Below are 22,302 nucleotides of genomic sequence, written 5' to 3' on the forward strand. Positions count from 1 at the left end.
GCCTAAAAATCATAATAATTACAGTAGATAGCCTACATATCATACAATAACATAAAATTTATAAATCAAACAAAACCCTAGCCGAATGATCTACATAAATCGTAACTCTTCTAAGTGACAGAATCGTACTACTTTTTTGTAAAATTCATAACTCATTAACCACAAAAGATATGAATGCAAAACCAATTGGAAAAGATTCATAAGATTCTGAAGTTAATTTTAGACACTAGATTTGCACAAAAATATTAAGGAACAAGGGAGATATGGGCTCCACAAGTCGGATATCCTGCAAATCAGATTTTACAGGAACCCTAACTTCAAACAGCCATAACTTACAAAATATTAAAGCTTTTTTAGTGATTCTTGAGCCTAAAATTAATGGAATTTCGTGTAGAATATGAATATAATTTTTACAAATTTTTTACAGATTTAGAAAATAAAGAAAAATAATAAAAATACGAGAGACAGAAACTAAACATGTGCAGAGTTGTTTATAGCCTCAAATTAAACAAGATTAAATTATCTATATGATCATATAAAATAAATTGAAGACAAATAGCATAGAATTAAAATATTATGGCATAGATCTTGAAAAGAAAACAATAAAACTGACCTTCCAGAAATCTTGTATGAAAATCTTCTTGAAGAAAAAAATAATAAGGAAGAACTCAAAGAGTCTTAAATATCTCTAAATTTCTTATAACTCAATTTTCTCTATCTCTCTCCTCCCATCCTCCCTTCTTCTCTTCTCTAGTAGGGTATTTATAGGGTTTTGGGAGAGAGGTGTGATAGGGTTTGGAGTCTTAGGATGATAAAGTTTAGATGACTTAAACAACTACAATTAGTTCGAATAAGATATGGGTGAGGTGTTTCAACCAATAGGAAGACAGAAAAAATGGAAGGCACCAATAGGGAATGAGGAAGAGGTGTGGTAGGATTTGGAGTCTTAGGGTGATAAAGTTTAGATGACTTAAACAACTACGATTGTAGAATTCGAATAAGAGATATGGATGAGGTGTTTCAACCAATAAGAAAACAGAAGACAGAAAAAATGGAAGGCACCAATAGGGAGTGAGGAAGAGAGTGGGGCCAAGGAGGAGAGAGATATTTTTTTATTTTAATTTTTAGAAAATAAATTAAAAGAATCCTATTTAAAATTTCTAACTAGGCCTTTTTAGCCCCATAGGGCCCAATTAAACTTAATTAGATCCATTTAAGAACTACCCATATTAAATTTAAACAAAACAAAATTTTATTTAAATTTAAATAAATTAATTTCCCAAAACTTTATTATTATTTTTATTTTTCAAGATCATGCCACGGAATTAATAATTCAGCTCCATGCCTTCAATTATATCTTACATATAATTTTTCATCATCGGGTTCCCCTCCCAATGCACATACTCATCACAAATTAACACTTTGGCGAAGTTGAAATCAATGCGAAAGCATTGCTCAAGTTTCAAACTCAAAAATCTAATAACTATGAAACATTGGCTATGAGGATCAAGTATATCTTGCTCGATATACTCTATGTTATGAGACTAGCTACGGTCTCATAATCGTGTAAAAATGAGTGTATCTTGCTCGTCGATACACTTTGCGTCATGAGACTAGCTGATAATCGTGTCATGTGAAAATTGAGTGCATCTTGCTGTCATGAGACTAGCTATGGTCTCTTGACAATGGCAACTCGGTGATTTGAAATATTGTGGATTCAAACTACCTACGTATCCCCTCATTATCTGAGGAAGAATCGGACGACCACTCGTAGTTCGACACTTGAAACGTGGTGATGCATGTTATTCTACGCCTTACACACCTACAGTGACATGTTGATGCGTGTTCTTCACGCCTTACACAACTATGCCATGTGCCTAAACAACGCCTAAGGACTTACCAAAAACATCTCATGAAATATTGTGGGTTCGTATTTAGACCATGATCCTAAACTACCTATCCCCTCGCTATCCCGAGGAAGAATCGATCCACTCGTAGTTCGACACTTGTGGTGATGCATGTTCTTCTACGCCTTACACACCTACAGTGACATGTTGATGCGTGTTCTTCTACGCCTTACACAACTATGTCGTGCCTAAACAACGCCTAAGGACTTACCAAAAATATCTAATTCGTGATTTGAAAAAAATTGGGATAACTTGATCTCAAAATTCTCTCGATTTTTGTGCTTCTGTATGCTATTTCCTATCATGAGAATGCAAATTTTATTGGAGATTCTATAAAAACATAGTCCTCTGAGGATCTCTTTGCAAAAACTTTCTTTTAGCCTCAAAATTTTTGAGAAAACCATTCACTAAAAAGACTTCCTTAAGGTCACAATACAATTTTTTTCTTTTTCTTCTCTCCCCTATGGTTTCTTCCTTAACTCATTTCTCTTCCATGAACTCCATTCTCTGTGCCTAACTTTTGCAAATGCCTTTTTTTCATCTCGTGACTTGCTCTAACTTTTGCCTAAGCCCTTTCAGGTTTTCCACTTAGTGAGCTCTCTTTTTTTCTTTTCATTTTCTTGTTCTTTTTCTCTTTTTTTTTTTGAAATTAGACAATCACTAGGATATTCATATCAAGCACCTATTCTATCATTTTCACAAGACAATAGGTTAAATCAAAACAATGTAGTTTAATTACTTAATCTTTTGATGTATCCCTCAAGACACAAACATTCACAATCATAATTAAATAAAACCTATTCCTAATTAATGCAATAAAAACTTCTTTATTTATTCAGGTACACCATTACTCCTCTTACATTTAGTTTTGCTAAATTTCTAACCTTCCAAAGTTAGAAATAAGCTTTATAACAATGGCCTTTTCAGTTTTCCATCCGGATCTTCTCTCATCTCTCCTTTTGCTTTTTTAGGTTTTCAATCTAGCATTTTTTTTCTTTTCTTTTCTTTTCTTTTTCTTTTTTTTTTTCTTTCGTTCTTTTTCTTTGACTTACTTTTGCCTAGACCGCTTTTGCGGTCACACAAAGTACCATTTAAGCTGTCTAAATTGACTGTTCTTGAAATTCATCCCATCCAGTCCGATATTCTTACAAAGACAAGATCTTTTTGACTATGTGTAGACCATCCCTAAACTTTCCTCTTGGATCAAAGGGATGGGTCGAGTTTGTTTCACAACCATATCTCCCTCTTTGATCTTTCTTGGCTTCACCTTCTTATTAAAGGCTCTAGTTATCTTCCTTTGATAAGCATATGATACAAGGCTCGCATCCTCTTTTCATCAATCAAAGCTAGTTCTTCATATCTCTTATAGGCCCACTCATTTTCTAGGATCTTAGCTTCTAGCATCACTCTTAAGGATTTGACCTCTTGCTTAATGGATAGCACTACTTTAATCCCATACACTAAAGAGAATGGGGTTGCCCTCGTGGATGTCCTTGTAATACTACGATACTCTTAAAGAACATAAGGGAGTTTTTCCCAATCCTTATATGTTTCAACATTTTTTCCCAACTAGAACATTTCCATTCATATGGGGACCACACATTTCCCTAAGTATTTCTTTTATTATTTGCTCACTGTTTTCTATCACACATAAGAGTTTGTAGAATTGCCCCCACTAAAGTAAGTTGAGTGGCTAATCCATGAATTGTTACTCTATCTCTTTTGTAGGCTTATTGCAGTATTCTCTCACTTAGACCTCCTTATGTCTTCATATCATTTTCCTTCTCCCTCTAGGTCCACATGTGCTACTACTAATCCTTCATAGCATAAAATTTTACTCCTCATTAGGATAAAAGTCAACTTTTGATCACTCTTTTCCTATAAAGACACCGTGGCTTGGGAATCGATTTTAAGCTCGAGGCATGTGCTTCTTGGTACTTTGTTAACAAGGCTATAAATTTATCTCTTTCTTCTTGGGTTAAATCTTCACTAACTTAATGTCTTTAGGATTATTTGGTGTACCCAAATTAATAGAGATCGATTTTGATGCATTAACAAAAATAGATTCTAAATGATTATGAATGCCATGCATATGCCCATTAGAATAAACATCAAACAAGTAAGCGAAAGGTAGGAATGTTATTGATCTTGGCCTCAAATCTTTATCAAGTACATCAATTGGAAACATCAATATCACTCTGTGAGCATTACAAAAGATAGACTCAAACATAGGGGTGTAGCTTTAGGTGTTTGGCTTTTCATGCAATCCTCGGATCGGGCTGATTTTCCTTTAGCTATTTCACATGTGGTAACCCCTAATCATATGTCAAGGTAATTGCCCCTCTTTCAAGAACTTAGGAGGCTTTAGCTCTTCTTCCTCTTCTAGCTCATAGCCTAAACCATGACTCGTGATCCATCATCTTAAGAAAAGTCACCCATCTATACTTTCTTCTAAGAAAACTCCATCCCTTTTTTCATAGTAGTCACTTTTAGATCCATCTAGTTTTTATAAATCCTAACTTGAAAATCAGACACTAGTGGAACTAAACCATCTAGTTATAATGCAACTACCTCCTCATCAAAATTGGTCCAAACATCTAAAGGACCCTCGTCATAGCTAGAATTATCACAAATGTCAACAACCATTATAGGTTCATTGAGCTTTTAGATGGGTTGGATAGGTTCATTTAATGGGTTGGATAAGTTCATTGGGCTTTTGGATGGGTTGGATAAGTTCATTGGGCTTTTGGATGGGTTGGATAAAGTTAATTTTTGGGGTGATGGAGATCATGTAGAGACCGTGTAGGTGGAAATTTTAGCTAGGCATGGGGCTTTTGGGTTGATTTTGTCAATTATCATTTTGGCATCAATTAGGTCTTAGATATCATGCTTAAGTTGAAAGCATCTGTCATGATTGTGGGCTTCATTGGTTGATATCATAGCTAGGTGGGAGTGGATTTGGTAGTGGTGCTAAAGCAGAGTCAGAGGAGGTCTTGAACTTTGAGCAAAACTTAGGATAAGGGTTGGTGATTTGGAAAAAATCTCCTTGGGGTGTGAGACACAATTTGAACCTCAATAACTTTAATGCCACTTAATTGGCCTACCTCGGGGCCTCTTTCTAAAGTTGACCACAATTGTCTCTTCTAGCTCAAACATCTTGGCGTTCAATATTTCATCAAGCACGGCCATAGTTTTTTCCATCTTAAGTAGTGCAAGAGAAATCCTTACTAGTTTCTTCCATTCCCTAACCCAAGTGACCTAATTGGAAGTCTCTTTGGTGTGTTTTGAGGCTATGTTTGCTAAAAAAAAATAGGATTTAAGGGTTAACCTAAGCATACTATGTACATGAATGCAATGCATGAATGAACCATTTTTTTCTTTTTTTTCTTTTTTTTTTCTTTTTTTTTTTTTGCCTTTACTTTTACAAAACCAAAACCGAACCATACCAATAGAACCAAAACTGAACCAAAACCAGACCATATAAACTGAACTAAAATTAGACCAAAGACTGAATCAAAACCAAAGACAAAAAAATCTCAAGAACTCCTTATACCTTCAACTCTCACGTAAGAAAAATTCTATCCTAGACACACCAGCATGGGATGGTCCAGACGATCCTTCCTCACAAACAAACGATTTATATCCTTAAAGTTTAACCATAAGTAAGCATCCTCTTGCTTAACATAGGTTTTGAAATGGACTTGGGCCTATACACACATTGGGCCTATGCATAGGCCTAGGTTCATTTCAACTACCACTAGAACTTATGGTTTGGACATGAATCCACAACAAAAATCTATGGGGTACCTAGGTTGAAATCTATGGCTCATGGGCTTTATTGGGTAGGAAAGGGTCACCCATGCAGCTTGTCCATTAAGCACAACGGCAGGAGTGGCTCTTTATATACTCGAAGTAATGCATGGGGTGTTAGCATTCACCAATTCGCATAGCTCGAGTAGAACCATGGTCTCCTTGGCTAGTACTAACGAGGCTAAAAGGGTAAGGGTGATCCGTGTGATAGTGTAGTGCAATGCAAAAGTTTAATAAAGGAATAATATTAGACTAATAAAAACATGTTGGAGTAACTATCCATTTAGTCCCGGAGGTGGGGCGTGAGGCGAAATATCATCCATTAGAATTATATAAAATGCAGAAAGATGGTGGAGTCACAATGGTCTCACTTAAGTACCACCTCCTTTTTCCTAGACATGCACTTCATACAATCCTAATAGAATCAAACCAGCGGCTGTCTTCCCATAACACTACCACAAGGATTTATGCCACGAAGGCATAGATAGTCGCCACCGGGTATGGACATATTCGTTTCTTGGTCATGGATGGCAACTTACTATTACCATAGCCCAATGTCTAGGTTCGGATAGTGGAAGGTGTTAGGCACCCTTTACGCTGTCTAACCTCGTTAATTCGTGTGCACTCTACTAATGTTTCTAGAAGTCTTGTTTATTATTCCTTTATTAAAATTTATCCTAAAAAATGCAATTCTAATCCTACACACGCAAGTAATTCACAAAAAGGGTTGTTGTTTACACACAATTTTCATGCACAAGTAATTCCTATCTATGGGGTTGCTAATTATTTAAATGATATTTACCAGATGACTAAAATTAATTTATTATTGGGAATTTAATTTACAAACAAATTCAATTTCAAATAACCCTATGTTTCTATTTAACCTAATTAATTAATTTTCACCAAGTTACCCTAAGGATAATTGAACTAAGTTAATTATGTACATGTGTAATTTATTCTAATATCACATAAGGCCCAAACAATCACAACCTAATAAAGATTTCTAACATGCAAATTTATTTTACAATTATCAAGTATTAAATTAAATTTATTTACATGCCAATGTTAGTTTAATTTACAAACAAGATTAATTTTAATTTACAAAGTATTTATTTACATTAATTACATGCAAAAGTCAGTTAAATTAAAAATATTGTTAATTTTAATTTACCAAATAAAAGTTCTATTATTACTACAATTTCATGCCAATGGTTATTCAAGAAATTTAGAGCTACTTACAAAAGGGTCTTCTCTTCTAGTATGGCAATGATATTAGCTCCATATAAGCTCCACGCAAATGCCCTCTTTGGCACTTACCTTAGGGCTACTTACCAATTTTGTTTGTAATAAAAAATAAATAAACTAAAGAAAATAAAAGAAATAAAGAAAATATTAATAACAATTTACATTGGATTCTAACTCTAGTCTCCTAAAGGGTTAAGATTCCTAATTAGTTACAACTACCTAATGGTCTAAGTCTTCTAACATGATCCAAACACTTTATAACACTTCTTGAATTAAAAGAATACAGAAAATAGATCAAATATCAATTAAAACCTAAGAAAATACAAGAACATGCATAAATATACAATTTTTAAATTCTGGCAGATTAACAGTAGCAAGAAATTCGATTTTTATAATTATTTAAACATGCCTAAAAATAATATATAAAATTACAGTAGATAGCCTACATATCATACAATAACATAAAATTTATAAATCAAACAAAACCCTAGCCGAATGATCTACATAAATCGTAACTCTTCTAAGTGACAGAATCGTACTACTTTTTTGTAAAATTCATAACTCATTAACCACAAAAGATATGAATGCAAAACTAATTGGAAAAGATTCATAAGATTCTGAAGTTAATTTTAGACACTAGATTTGCACAAAAATATTAAGGAACAAGGGAGATATGGGCTCCACAAGTCGGATATCCTGCAAATCAGATTTTACAGGAACCCTAACTTCAAACAGCCATAACTTACAAAATATTAAAGCTTTTTTAGTGATTCTTGAGCCTAAAATTAATGGAATTTCGTGTAGAATATGAATATAATTTTTACAAATTTTTTACAGATTTAGAAAATAAAGAAAAATAATAAAAATACGAGAGACAGAAACTAAACATGTGCAGAGTTGTGTATCCTCAAATTAAACATGATTACATGATCTATATGAACATATAAAATAAATTGAAGACAAATAGCATAGAATTAAAATATTGCGTGGCATAGATCTTGAAAAGAAAACAATAAAAACTGACCTTCCAGAAATCTTGTATGAAAATCTTCTTGAAGAAAAAAAAATAAGGAAGAACTCAAAGAGTCTTAAATATCTCTAAATTTCTTATATCTCTAATTTTCTCTATCTCTCTCCCCATCCTCCCTTCTTCTCTTCTCTAGTAGGGTATTTATAGGGTTTTGGGAGAGAGGTGTGATAGGGTTTGGAGTCTTAGGATGATAAAGTTTAGATGACTTAAACAACTACAATTAGTTCGAATAAGGATATGGGTGAGGTGTTTCAACCAATAGGAAGACAGAAAAAATGGAAGGCACCAATAGGGAATGAGGAAGAGGTGTGGTAGGATTTGGAGTCTTAGGGTGATAAAGTTTAGATGACTTAAACAACTACGATTGTAGAATTCGAATAAGGATATGGATGAGGTGTTTCAACCAATAAGAAAAAAAATGGAAGGCACCAATAGGGAGTGAGGAAGAGAGTGGGGCCAAGGAGGAGAGAGATATTTTATTATTTTAAATTTTTTAAAAAAATAATTAAATGGGTCCCATTTAAAATTCCTAACTAGGCTTTCTTAGGCCCATAGAGCCCAATTAAACTTAATTAGATCCATTTAAGAACTACCCATATTAAATTTAAACAAAATAAAATTTTATTTAAATTTAATTAAATTAATTTCAACAAAACTTTATTATTTTTTTTTTCTCAATATCATTCCACGTAATTAATAATTAAGATCCATGCCTTCAATTATATCTTTATAATTTTTCATCATAATGCACATACTCATCACAAATTAAGGGTCTACACTAATTTCGTATGAGACATTGTGACACTACAGGCCTAAGAATTATTGCGAAGCTAAGAGTATTATGAAAACCCCAGAGAAGAATCAAAAACTAATTTGAAAAATTGAACCAGAGTTCCGAAAGCAATTAAATGCTATTGGAGAAACCGATCAGATCGGTAAGGAGAAATTCGGTCAATTCACCCTTAGAGGTGACTTTTAGCCTAAATGTCCAATAAAATGTAGGAAATTAACATATTGAAAATTAAATTCAAATTGAAGAGGTGAGTGAAAGAAAATGAAAAAGAAAAGAAAGAAATTCAAAAAAATAAAAAGATTATGACATCATCCTTGACATAAGCGTGACACAATAAATATTAATTTTTAAATTTAAAATTTTGGGATAATTGTTTAACAATTATAAGACAAATTAAAAAAAAAATCCTCATTTTATCTTCTTCTTTGTCGCCCCATCTCCCTCATCTCTCTCTCATTTCTTCATTCTTTCTCCATGAAAGCTCATCATCAAGCTTTCTAAACCCCAAATTAAACCATAAATCCTTTGTGAAAAATAGTAGAAAACCTCAAATTGAACCTCAAGAAGAAGATTGAAGGAGAAAGTAAGAGGGGAATTTGAAGAATTGAGAAGATAGGAAAACTTCATAAGAGGTAAGCTCTCCTTCTTAACTTTAGTTGATTTATAAGTATAGAATTGAGGTTGAACAAGTTAGAATTGCATGAAAACATGAGAAATCATGCCTATCTAAAACCCCATGAAATTCGGTAGCCATGGGATGTTGGGGGTAATGAGGTGTTTTGATTTAATTAACCTTGTATACAAGTTTGATTAAGTAAGTAAAGGTGATTAGTAAGCTTTAATTTGAGTGAATTGAGTTAATTGGTGAATTAGGGTTCTTAGCCATTGAAAATTTGGGGAAAATTTGGAAATTTGGGGAATTGATGCTAATTGACCTAATTGAGGTTTAAAATGGTCAATTGGTGTGAAATGGAGTGTGTTTGAATGATTAAAATTGGAATGGAACGGTGTATGTGAAATGGTCAATGCTGGCAGCTTGACCCTTGTCCCTTTAAATGGTTATAACTAAAATTCTACTGCTCCAATTGGTGTGAGGTCAATTGAAGATGAAAATTAAGACCTAAAGTTATAATTTTTATGCAGAAACCTTGCCTTAAAATTGACATTAAGTTGGTGAAAAATTAGGTTGAATTCGGATCACACACCTTGCCCCTGTACAGAATTGACCATATGAATAGTACTTGTTCAAATGGTCATAACTTGGTGTAGAAAGGTCCAAATGACCTGATTTTTAGACCATTGGAAAGCTATGACATAGTAATACAACTTTCATGAAGAATATAAACCCAAATTCTGCCCATAACCAAGTCAAATTGTCAACCAAATTTGGTTGCTCAAAACTGCCAGAACCAAAATGGTACCCAGAATTCTAGGTTTGAACCAATCCGGCCAGCCACCTTAGAAATAGCATAACTTGAGCTACAAAACTCTAAATGGAGTGATTCAAAAAGGGAATTAAAGCTAAGACATTAAGGAACAACTTTGATATAGAGGGTCCAATGGAACAGTAGAAGTAAGTGACCCAAAACTGAAAATTTGCCAATTCTCCTAGGAAAACCTTGAATTGAGTTTGGCAATCAATACCAACAAAAATGTGATCCAAAATGTGGTATGTGGGAGTAATTAGAATTAACAAACCTATTTAGTATGAAAAAGTCAACATTTTGATCAATTGGTCAAATAAATAGTAACCATCATAATAAAAAACACAAAGAATTCAATTTATGGGACCTTAGAAGTAAAATAACGTAAAGTGAAAAATTCAATTATTGAAATTTCTATTAGAAATAATTTGGATAGATATTGAAACACTGTGATTTTGTGTTTTAGTAGAAAAAGAGACCGAAAAGGACAAGAAAAGAGTGAGTCAAGGCAAGGAGGTGACTCACTAGAGGTTTGTACACAACTAATTTTATTCAATTGATTTTAATACTTTAAATTGTTTTGAATGAATTGTGAGTTTGAATGTGTTGGTGACAATTGTGATTTTCTCTTTGAACTTTATGAATTGTGTGTTGCCAACCCTATAAGGGTAAATTCTTGAATGATTTATGTAAAGTGAATTGAAATGCAATTATAATGAAAATTTTATGAATTAGTTTTTAAACCACAGTTAGCATGACAGTCCTGTTCGAAAATCCCCAGTAGTAACCGCTATTTAGGGTTTGACAATTAAAAATTGCTTATATCTCCCATTAATAACGGTTAGTGGGGTAAGACTATATGAGTACTCATTAGCTAGCTAGCCCTTCCCTCATTAATAACGGTTAGTGAGGTGATTTGCTTTGTCGTGGTGTACAACACAGCATTGATCGTGAAATTTTGTGTCATGGTCTAAACTGTGTGTTCTTGGCAACACTTTTACTTTGTGATTTGTGAAATATGGTTTGAAATAAATAATTCATGTTAACTTGAGATTTTGGAAAACACTTCTTTGGTTATGAAAACTTTTGATTTGTTATGTTTTGATTTATTATGCTTTATAATTAGCTGAATTTTTCTTAGTTGTGTACCACTGAGTATAATTACTCAGCGATAGCTTTTATTTGCTATCGCAGATAAAGGAAAGGACAAAGCAGCAGAGTGGGCTGCTACAGTGACAGGGGAGTACCGTTTGAGAATCTTTTTGTACGGGTATATTATTTATACCCTTATTAATTAGTTGATGTAAATACTTTTGTTCATATGTATCTTTTGTACTAATTGAGCAGTTGTACAGTAAAATTTGTAATGACATTACTTTTGCTTTCTTTCCTGAAAAATTTAGACTTTTGTATTTATATCGAATATATTAAATGAAATTGATGGATATGGAAAATGTATTGAGATTGTGTTGAATTGAGGCCTATTGAAGTTGAGATTGAGAATTTTGTATTGGAAGTGTTTTCTTTTCAGGTTTTGGAAGAACTGTTTTCTTAAATTACAGCCGGCACTCTGCCGAAATTTCTATAAAAATTACGGAAAATAAAATTGACCAAAATTTTAACTCATAATTTAAACTTAAATTAAAGGTTTTTAAATAGTGCTTTAACATTACTTTACAATTTAAAATGAATTGGATTTGTTTAAAATCCCTTGTAGTATATTTAATGGGTTATCGGTAGACGAAGTTCGGTAATTCATTAGGTATACTACGAGATTATGTTATGCCTTACGGAGGAGTAAGGTGTGACACAATAAGATCAAATGGGAGCTCAGCTCCCTCAAACCAAGCCATATACCCAGTCCATTCAACATCACATGCATCATAAGAAGTTTACAAATTTTCAAAAAAAAAGAGACATAATCTTTTACAGCCCAAATCAAATTAAATAACTCCTACACATGCGAGGTTCTAAAACTTTCCTTGATTACATAAATTATACAAAATGAACATAAGTGGACTTGTGAGGAAGAGAACAGGTCATTTACAACAAGGCTCTCCTGTATTCTGGAAAAATAGTGAACACGAGTGAGCGTTCGACTCAGAGAATAAATATTTAATTTACCTACAATTTCTATAACTATCTAATTCTAATGCATCCTTAGAAATGAAATGCATCCTCTTTATACAAGTCATGCAAACAAGTTAGGTCACATTAAAGATAATTTGGATACTCACGCACCCAAATTATATTCATACTCACGCATACATATATGGGGAGCTGATCCCCCTACCTAGCTCTCTTAATCCAAGGCCTGCCAGCGAGATCAACTCGAGCTAGACTTTCGCTTAATAATCCATATGCGGGGACCAGCGAGATCAACTCAAAGCTGTGCCTACCCCGACTTATTCATAATAAAGATCGGGTCCCAGCGAGTCAAGCTCCAGCCGCGTCTACCCGTCCTACCCATATCCATATACTCTACATACACACCAACTCACACACACAACTCCAGATTATTAAAACACAGCAACCAAAGTAATATCATCAAGTATAAATGCAAAGCAAGGTATGCCTAATATTTAACTACATAAATATAAGTAATAGTGATGCATGAGTATGCTAGAAATATAATAATATTGAAATTGTAAATAAAATAAATATCTACTCACGGATTAGTCGACTGGACTGTAGCTAGTCCAGTTGAAAGGAGAAGATGGCCGGTACCGATCACCTAAACATACACACTGACTTTTATCAAAAGACCGATAATACTAAATAATTAATTTAAACCATAAAATCAAAATAGTTTCTAAGATCTTACCGAAATTTCGACAGAATTTTTCATGCACCTAGGACCTATCCAACCTGCACAATGGTTCAAATAATACTTCTAGAATCATACATCTCAACCTATATCTCATCAATATCATATGGCCCCTCTTGGGCCCTCCAAACCAGGCAATAGTCACAAACTTGAAGAAGTACGTTTTAGCCCTTAAAACGAATATTCTGCAAAAATCACTTAAATAAGCTCTAAAAATTCTAAAATTTTACCCCGCGATCCTTAACAATATTGTAAAGTTATTGTAAAAAGAATTATAATTTTCTAATAACTCCCGAATATTTTATGAATTTTTATTCTAAACCCAACACTAAATAACTGAAGAAACTTTGGGTTTGGATTTACCTATGTCAATTCTAACACTTGAAATGCGTTCGGGGCATCCGCAAATGGTGGGGTAAGCTATAATTTTGACCTGGTTCCGAAATGGTTCTAACGGCTTATCTGCTCGGCCCGAAATTACAGATCCGAGCGACGATCAAATTTTCACGAAACAAAAGTATCTACGCGAAGTTCACAATACCGAGATTAGAATAAAATATTTATATATAAAATAATTATTTAAAAATTAGGGATGTTACAAGAATCATTGTAGTTAAAGAAACTATGACAATAAGAGTGATGCTTGACTATTCAAGCCGCAATGCTGTTGATGAGTATGTTTAGAATGCATATTCTATGTGAAGCTAGTAAAGTTGTCAGTGACAGATCCACATTGATTCTTCCTGAAAATGAAATAAAGTTATCATGTCACACCTTACCCCACTGTAAGGCATATCATGATCCCGTATAATACCTAATGAACTACCGAACTTCACCTACCGATAACTCATTAAGTACCCTACAAGGGATTTTAAAACAATTTTCTTATTTTTGATAAGTGGTGAGCATTTCTAATAAGTATTTTAAACATGTAATTAAGTTGAAAGCTAGTTGGAAACTTTAGCCCATTTTATTTTTTCGCAAATTTTATAAAAATTTTGACAGAGTTCCCTCTGTATTTTGAGAAAACAGTTCTTCAAATACCTGTAAAAAGCACTTCTAAAAATTTTCTCAACAACTGCTTCAATTTCAAACTCAATCTCAAATAATTTCTCAACACATTTATCAACTTTCAATTTCAAATCCAGTATCCCATGATCATCAAAATACTAACAATCCATTTCATTCAAGATAAATAAAATAGTTCCATTCATATTTCATTAGAAACAAAACAATTTAAATAGATCATTACAAAATTTACATTAAGAGAATTTCAAACTACAATATATATTACAACTTTATACAAATTTTATACAACTGCTCAAGACCCATTTTTACATGTCCATACATTTATGTGCAATATATACATCAAAAGAAATATTTACAATTAGGGTATAAATTATACCCAAGACTTTAGGCTGAATGATCCTCAATCTTTAGCAAATCGTCTCACTCCTCTAGTCTCAGACTGCGACAAGAATAAAGCTATCGAGTACTAGGACTCGGTGCACAACATACTAAAATAATCTTTATGCAAAAATAAAATCACATTTATTCAAAAATTTGACTAAATATGAGCATTAAACACAAAACATGAATTATGAGATTTTAATGCAAACCACGTTCATTTCGAAGTATCAAAACACATTTCATAAAACCCACAGTTAGATCATGCCATTCGAAACAAATAGAATCTCAATAGCCAGAGGCTAAGAGAAATCACATCAAAAGGCTAGCTAGCTCAAATATATGGATATCCATTCACATCCTCTTCTACTGGCACACCTCAACACTTCTCCAGAGAAGGAATCAAAATTCGAAACTAATTACCCCCACTAGTCATGCTAGTGAGGTGTTCAAATATATGGTCATGATACTGTGGTTTCAAAACTTATCTTAACAATTTGCTAAACATTGTCATTTCAAATATACACAATAACTTTCACAATTTAAATCAAAACATCATAAATAAAGTCACAATACTTTCAACAATTCAAAGCAACAGTAAAATGCATATTTCATTCATTTAATCAATGAATTTTTAAAGCATAGTGATGTTGTGCACAAACCTCAAGCGAGTCGTCCCTTAGCCTCGACTCGGTTCCTCGGGTTTCTTCCCGATATTCTTTTCAACTGAAACACACAATTTTACAATGTTTCAGTACTAGAACTTAACACAAATCCAAAATAAATTTAGCTTCACATTTACCTAGTTCTAACGTGTTAAATTCGACGTTCTCGAAATTTTTGTGTTTCGGGTTACTATTCACTACACTATTCAAGTCAAATTGTTGACTTTTTAAGGCTTAATAGGTATGGGAACTCCAACTTCACCCACATACCACATTTTGGCCATTAAACTTGTTCGTTTTGGTCATTTTCTCAAAGCTTAAGTCATTTTGGCAAAATTGCCAATTTTCGATTTTGGTGCTCCGAAGTTGCATTGTTCCATTGGTCAATCTACTGTTGGAATTTGGCAAAACTTCCTTCATAGAAAATGTTCCTTATTGTCTTAAGTGTATTCTCATTTTTGGATCACCCCAATCAGAGTTTTGTAGCTCAAGTTATAGCCAAAATACAATTACTGTTCATGTGCACTGTTCATGCTGAGATTTTGGTTCTGGCAGATTTTTGGTCCAAATTTGTTCAATAATTTGATCAAGTTAAGTTCACAATTTGGTCTAACTTTCTTCATATTAAATGTTCTACTATGTCTTAAGTTTCCATCGGTTCAAGAATCACCTAAATCTGAGTTTCCTAGAGAGAGTTATAGCCCTTCAAACATTACTGCTCAAATGGAATTCTGCAGAATCGCAGGTACAATAACTCAACTTTGTTCAATGATTTGAATGGGTTAATGACATAATTTGGGTTGGTGTTCTTCATGAAAGTTTAATGACCTTCCTAACTCGAGTTATGACCAAATGAGCCATCGCTCATTTGGTCGATTTGGACTGCTCTCATTTCACTTTGGTCAATTGTTTCACTAAGTTTTGGTCAGTTTTTGGCCATGGTTCCTTAATGAAAATTGTGCTATTTTATGTCTATTTTCATCCTCAATTGGTGGCATATCAATTGGACTTGTAAAATTTGAGTTTTGGTCCTTCAAAGTGGGTTTGGTCATGTTGCCAGCAGCATGACCAATTGACCTACGAATTTGTCTTCCATTCTAAAAATTCCCATACATTTCCTTTGGTCATTTTTGACCATTTTTCAGTCCACAATTGGTCAAAGTTATCATTTATGCATTTTTCCAAAATTTAGTTCACAAACCCTAACATTCAAACCCTAAACTCACAACTTTGTTACCATTAACAATTTCAAAGTTCTAAACTATTATCATTCAACTAATTAAGGTTTTTCTACTCATTCAAACCCTTTGAATTCATGCAATTCATACTCCCTTAGGCTGGCTGAAAATTCACTAATAGTCCTTCCCCCATATTTTCACTTCATTTAATGAATTCTAAGCTCATTTTAAGTAATAAGCATGCACTTAAAATAGAAATTGAAGGTTAGAATACCAACCTTAGGTGAAGCCTTTGATCTTCACTTTTTGTTCCAACTTCACACTTTTTCTTTCCTCTATTCTTCCTTTCTATACTTTTCAAGATGCAAGAATGAAGTTTTTAGGTGGGAGTTATATTGATTGGGTAAAGAAAATCAAGCTTAATATAAGCTTAAGGAAAGATTTTTCATGGGAGCTTATGGAGGAGATGGGGCGGCAACAAGGGAGAAGAAGAAGAGTTTTTTTTTTATTTTCTTTAATTTTATCCCCTTTTAAAGACCAAAAATCCCAATTTAATAAAATAAGTTAATTAATCTTTTATGACATCATTCATGATGTCATCACCTTTGACTTTTCTAACTTCTTTTCTTTTTTTTTTCTATTTATTTTTTTTATTAGTTCTTTAATTTAATTCTCGATTCTGAAATTTTCTTTTCTCCGATTTTATTTGACAGTTAGGTCAGGAGTCACCTTTCGGGGTCAATTGACCAAATTGCCCATCGCTGGTTCATTCCGGTTTGTAAATAATTTCATATTTCTTCCGGCTCCCTGACATAATTATTTGACTGGCTTAACAGTTCTTTTTCGTGATTTTCTCTTTTCCACTGTGTTCACAAGGGTCTTAAGGACCGCAGCGTCACTTTTTACGGTTCGAAATTTGAGTTTAAAACGACTTGCTCGTTCAGGAGGTCACTCATCGCTGTGACTCTCGGCTCGTTTAACTTCTTATGTTCTATTTTTCTTATTTATAGTTAACTAATTAAACATTACTAATTATTTGTGTTTATGGCTTCTCAAGTTGTCTTAAGTGTGGCTCTAATCTCCTTAATTGTCCGGTCCGACACCGGTCACCGGAATAGTGAAATCTACCAGGCTATGCAAACGGGGTGTTACATATCATGTCCATAATTTTCATTTTCTAATACTGGAACCTTTTGCATAGGCTAGTCAAAGACCATGAAAGAGGGTATTACTTGGTCCTGTCATCTTGTAACTATGCTTTTTTTTTTAATGTACTAATCATAAGACTGCAATTATCTCCCTCATTGCACAAGATGCCTTAGAATATATACTTTTATCTTCTTATTTTTCATACATAAGTTGTAAACTATTGGAGATATAAAACTTGTGTTTGTGCTTTTATATACAAGTTTAGCCTCTTAGGTTGAGTGATTCTTTGATATAATATCATAGCTAATTTGACCGATTGGTCCAAATTAAGAATTTTGGGTGCCTCACGTTAGTTGCTAAATTTTTAGCACAAGATAGAGGTGGCCTAGGCTTGTTTACTCACCAAAGCCCAATAGGCTTTCACATTATAAATTTATTCTTTGCCTTGGTTATATACTTGAGCTTTTAGGTTAAGTGGTTTCTATAAGTTTGAGTGTATATTTTGCATGTTTTTCCATATGGCATTAAAACCTTTTTGACCAAGTAGTTTAAGGTTTGAATCTTGGGGCACACCTATCTTCTGAATTGAATTTCCAAACAAGGTAGAAGCGATCGATACCATGCTTGCTCACACATTCAAGTCTAGTTGGCTTCTCAGATCCTCAACTAAAGATTGATCTTTTAGGTCACTAGTTTTTTGAATATATGTATTTACTTTTTTTCTTCCAAGGCATATGCTTATATGTCATGTAAATTAGATGCAATAAGCAATTAGATCATGTGTGACATATTTTATTGAGATGGGTGTAAACTTCAAGATGATGTTATTTATTGTGTATTTAATATGTTCTTTTTAATTATTGTTAGAGTTATTTGTTTTGTAAAATGCTCTTTTTGTTTAACTATATAGAGGAAACTCCATGTTATGACTTGTTAACATGTTGGATTGAGTTTTTTGTATATTCTTTGGAAAGTACTACTGTACAATAACTTTTAAATATCATCATTTGGCGTTCTGAATCTGTATAAAAATATATACATTTTCCTATTACATGTCAAATAGGCTTTTTCGAATTTGCAATATTTTTTTTCCTACCATGATGCAGGGAAATTCTCTTGAATTCCTATAAAAAGAACTAGCATTTTTAAGCATCATCGTGAAATTTGTAACTGTAGAAGGGTCTATTTGTATAAAAAAATTGTTTTTTCAAGTTTGAAATGTTGCTTGTAACATCCTGTTATTTTGTTTCCCTAAGCTCTGTCAGAACTGCTGTAATACTGGGCTGCTAGCACTTCCAATTATACTGTGTGATTATCTTGAAGAAGAGGAAGATAAGCTTAGCTTGCTTTTAACAAATTCATTTCTAATTTTAAGACTTGATATTAAAATGGATTGGTGAAATAATTTTGGATTTTATAGAAAGGTTATTATTTGTATTTTTATTTACAATAAAATATGCTTCAAAAGAAAATCATTAGATGTCCATAAATGTAGATTGATTCTTTTAAAAAAAAATAAATAAATAAATATCACTTATATGTAAAAAGAGAAAATATATTTTCAAGTTTCAAATATGGTCTTTGGCATATTGTCGAGTTCTCTTGATTTAAAAAAAAAAATTGTTATTATGTGATGCATTTTTAATTTTAAAATATCACAGTTAACATATATGTGAATCCATTGTATCTTTTGCAAATGCATTACGTGATTGTAGATATTAATCTAAAAAGTGTGAGAAGAATAAATAAGCTGCTATGACAAATTCATGCAAATTTTAAGACTATGACTTTTTATAATGGATTTAAGCTCTCGTGGGTGTATCCAAACGCATGTATATGACACATTTTTTGCATGAACACTGGAATTCGGGTTTATAACTTGCCTCATTTTGTTAGACTTTACAAACATATTTCATTATGTATAATTTATCTCATCTATCATTAGCCTTGTAATAACAGCGCACATAAGACTTTTCAACTTGCAGAGATAACTCATTAGGGTCTTTTTACGCTCTTTCTTTCAGGTTGACATCATTGGAGTCGATTGCTATTCCTCCAAAGACCTCTGGACATGGAAAAATGAGGGGATTGTATTGGCAGCGGAAGAGACAAATGAAACCCATGACCTCCACAAATCTAATGTTCTCGAGAGGCCAAAAGTGATTTGCAATGACAAGACAGGGAACTATGTAATGTGGATGCATATTGATGATGCCAACTACACCAAAGCTGCTGTTGGTGTTGCAATTAGTGATTCCCCAAGTGGTCCTTTTGATTACCTCTATCGGAAAAGGCCCCATGGATTTGAAAGCAGAGACATGACAATCTTCAAAGACGATGATGGTGTGGCATATCTCATATACTCCTCCGAGGACAACAGTGAGCTTCATGTTGGACCGCTTACAGAAGATTATCTTGATGTCACACATGTTGTGAGAAGGGTTATTGTTGGACAACACCGGGAAGCACCTGCATTATTTAAGCATCAGGGAACTTACTACATGATCACATCAGGGTGCACTGGCTGGGCCCCAAATGAGGCTCTGGCCCATGCAGCTGATTCGATCATGGGTCCATGGGAAACTATGGGAAATCCATGCATTGGAGGCAACAAGATGTTTCGGCTTACAACATTTTTTGCGCAAAGCACATTTGTTGTTCCTTTGACAGGATTTCCAGGTTCATTTATTTTCATGGCAGATCGGTGGAATCCTGCTGACCTGAGGGACTCAAGATATGTATGGCCACCTTTGGTGGTTGGGGGACCTGCTGATCGACCACTTGAGTTTAATTTTGGATACCCAGTGTGGTCAAGAGTATCAATTTATTGGCATAGAAAGTGGAGGCTTCCTTCTGTGTGGAGATTTTTGTTAGCATAATTACAGTAATTAGCATGATTATAGGAGATTTTTGTAGCATAATTACAGCAATTAGCATGATTATAGGAGATTTGTGTAGCATAATTACAGCAATTATTATTCTTGTCTAAATTAGCTCATATTCTCATGTATAAATAGATGTAATATCTCTGTAAATCAGATACAGACAAATACACAATCCTTTCCTTTATTACTTGTATTCTTTGTAAATCAGATACAGACAAATACACAATCCTTTCCTTCATTACTTGTATTCTTTCTTCTAACATGGTATCAGAGCCGTAAAGCTTTTATTTCTAGTTTCTAGGGTCTCTCTTCTCTCTCTACAATTAAAGTCACTAGTTAGAAAGGATCACGTTGGTTTGATCTTCGTCTTGTTTATCTTTTCATATGCTATTCATCAACTCATTTCTCTGCTCATATGTTTGATTCCTATCTTATATTCACCAAAAGCATCTTGTTGGCACTTGTGCTACCACCTTGAGTTTGAGGATGATTATAGGAGATTTGTGTAGCATAATTACAGCAATTAGTATGATTATAAGAGATTTGTGTAGCATAATTACAGCAATTATTATTCTTGTCTAAATTAGCTCATATTCTCATGTATAAATAGATGTAATATCTCTGTAAATTAGATACAGACAAATACACAATCCTTTTCTTCATTACTTATATTATTTCTTCTAACAATTTTAAAGGGTAGAAACGATAGGTTTATATCTTATGTTAGTGTATCATATGCGATTGCTCTTTCAATATTCTTTCACCAATTCATTGTAATTGCCTCCATAATTCAAAAAGCTTTTACTTTTATTCGCAAACTTCTGTGCTTAGGTGATGTTTATATTAACATTGAGGAGGGTAGGATGTTTGTACAAAAATGGTTATTCATGGACAGGAAATTTTTCTAATGACCTACTTACAGTTGCACCAATTGCTGCCTGCCTTTCGTACTTGCAAATCTCTGTTTGTGGCAAGGCAATGGTAGCACTTGAAGAGTTAAGGTTTGTTGTTTTCAGGGCCACATGACAATCACTCTTGCTACTATTGGGAATTAAATGTGGAAGTAAGATGATGACTGATGTTTTTCCTCAATGTCTCACGTTTCTGTTTCTGACAATCTAATGGTTGGATTTGTATCAGGATTAGAAGGCTTTTGAAGCTAAAGGAGAATCCTTACCCATGAAGAGATTATGACCAAACTTGTGGTCTCTTTACTGGTGAGAATCTCTCTCTCTCTCTCTCTCTCTTCCCCCACGAAAAAAATGTTGACACTATCAAATCTCCCATCCCAGGGTGACTCTCTAGCTGTGGTGGCTTCTCTCTCTCTCTATTTTTTTTTTTTTTTAATGTTTGGTAGGTTATGTTACATACCTGAAAGTAGTAGTCTGAGACAATGTGATCTTTTTCAGTCCAACATGGAGGACTGAAATCCCAAATTGCTGTATCTTACAATATGTAAGAATTAGCCTCTGACTCAAAAAAGGGGGGATTGGGAAGAGGAAAGGGAGAGAAAAAAGGGTTCCAATTGCTCCTGCGTGTCTTCTTAACCAATGTTTGAAAATAATGATTGTCATGATTGTTACTTTATCGTTGTACCTGTGGCAAATGCAACAGGTAAACTGTGTGTATTAACTGAGCTGATAACAACAGTACTGGAGAAATTTCAACTCCTTGAGATGCATTCATGCAACATATAAAAATGTTTGAGGCGACAGAAACAAAAATAAAAGGAGAGCTAATTCAGGAGCATTTGCTTTGGCCAAATTTTGACAGGGACATTTACAATTGCAAATATAATTTACCAAAAGGGTTGGTCCCCATTCCATTTCCACCCACCTGCCCATACGCTGAAGACTGGTACAGCTAGTGGATGACTCAATGGGACAGTGACCCAGTTGCTGTCTAAGAAAAAGCTTTATTGAAGTATGTAAAGAGTAATTCGCTGTTTATTTGATTAATTATAAATTTTTTTTTTACAGTTA

The 22,302-nt window shown here is 33.5% G+C and overlaps 1 protein-coding gene across 1 annotated transcript in view; it reads left to right on the forward strand.

Annotated features, from left to right (window-relative positions):
- LOC110654620 (uncharacterized) overlaps positions 1–21,503 on the forward strand; it is a 29,359-nt gene extending 7,856 nt beyond the window's left edge. The window contains exons 2-4 of the mRNA XM_058128645.1: positions 19,435–20,290; positions 21,152–21,321; positions 21,461–21,503. Of these exons, the coding sequence (XP_057984628.1) occupies positions 19,435–20,290; positions 21,152–21,321; positions 21,461–21,503 (1,069 nt within the window). The remainder of the gene's footprint in view (positions 1–19,434; positions 20,291–21,151; positions 21,322–21,460) is intronic.
- The last annotated feature ends 799 nt before the right edge of the window (positions 21,504–22,302 follow it).

This window comes from Hevea brasiliensis, chromosome 10 (assembly GCF_030052815.1).
Source record: "Hevea brasiliensis isolate MT/VB/25A 57/8 chromosome 10, ASM3005281v1, whole genome shotgun sequence".
In the NCBI taxonomy this organism is placed as follows: domain Eukaryota; kingdom Viridiplantae; phylum Streptophyta; class Magnoliopsida; order Malpighiales; family Euphorbiaceae; genus Hevea; species Hevea brasiliensis.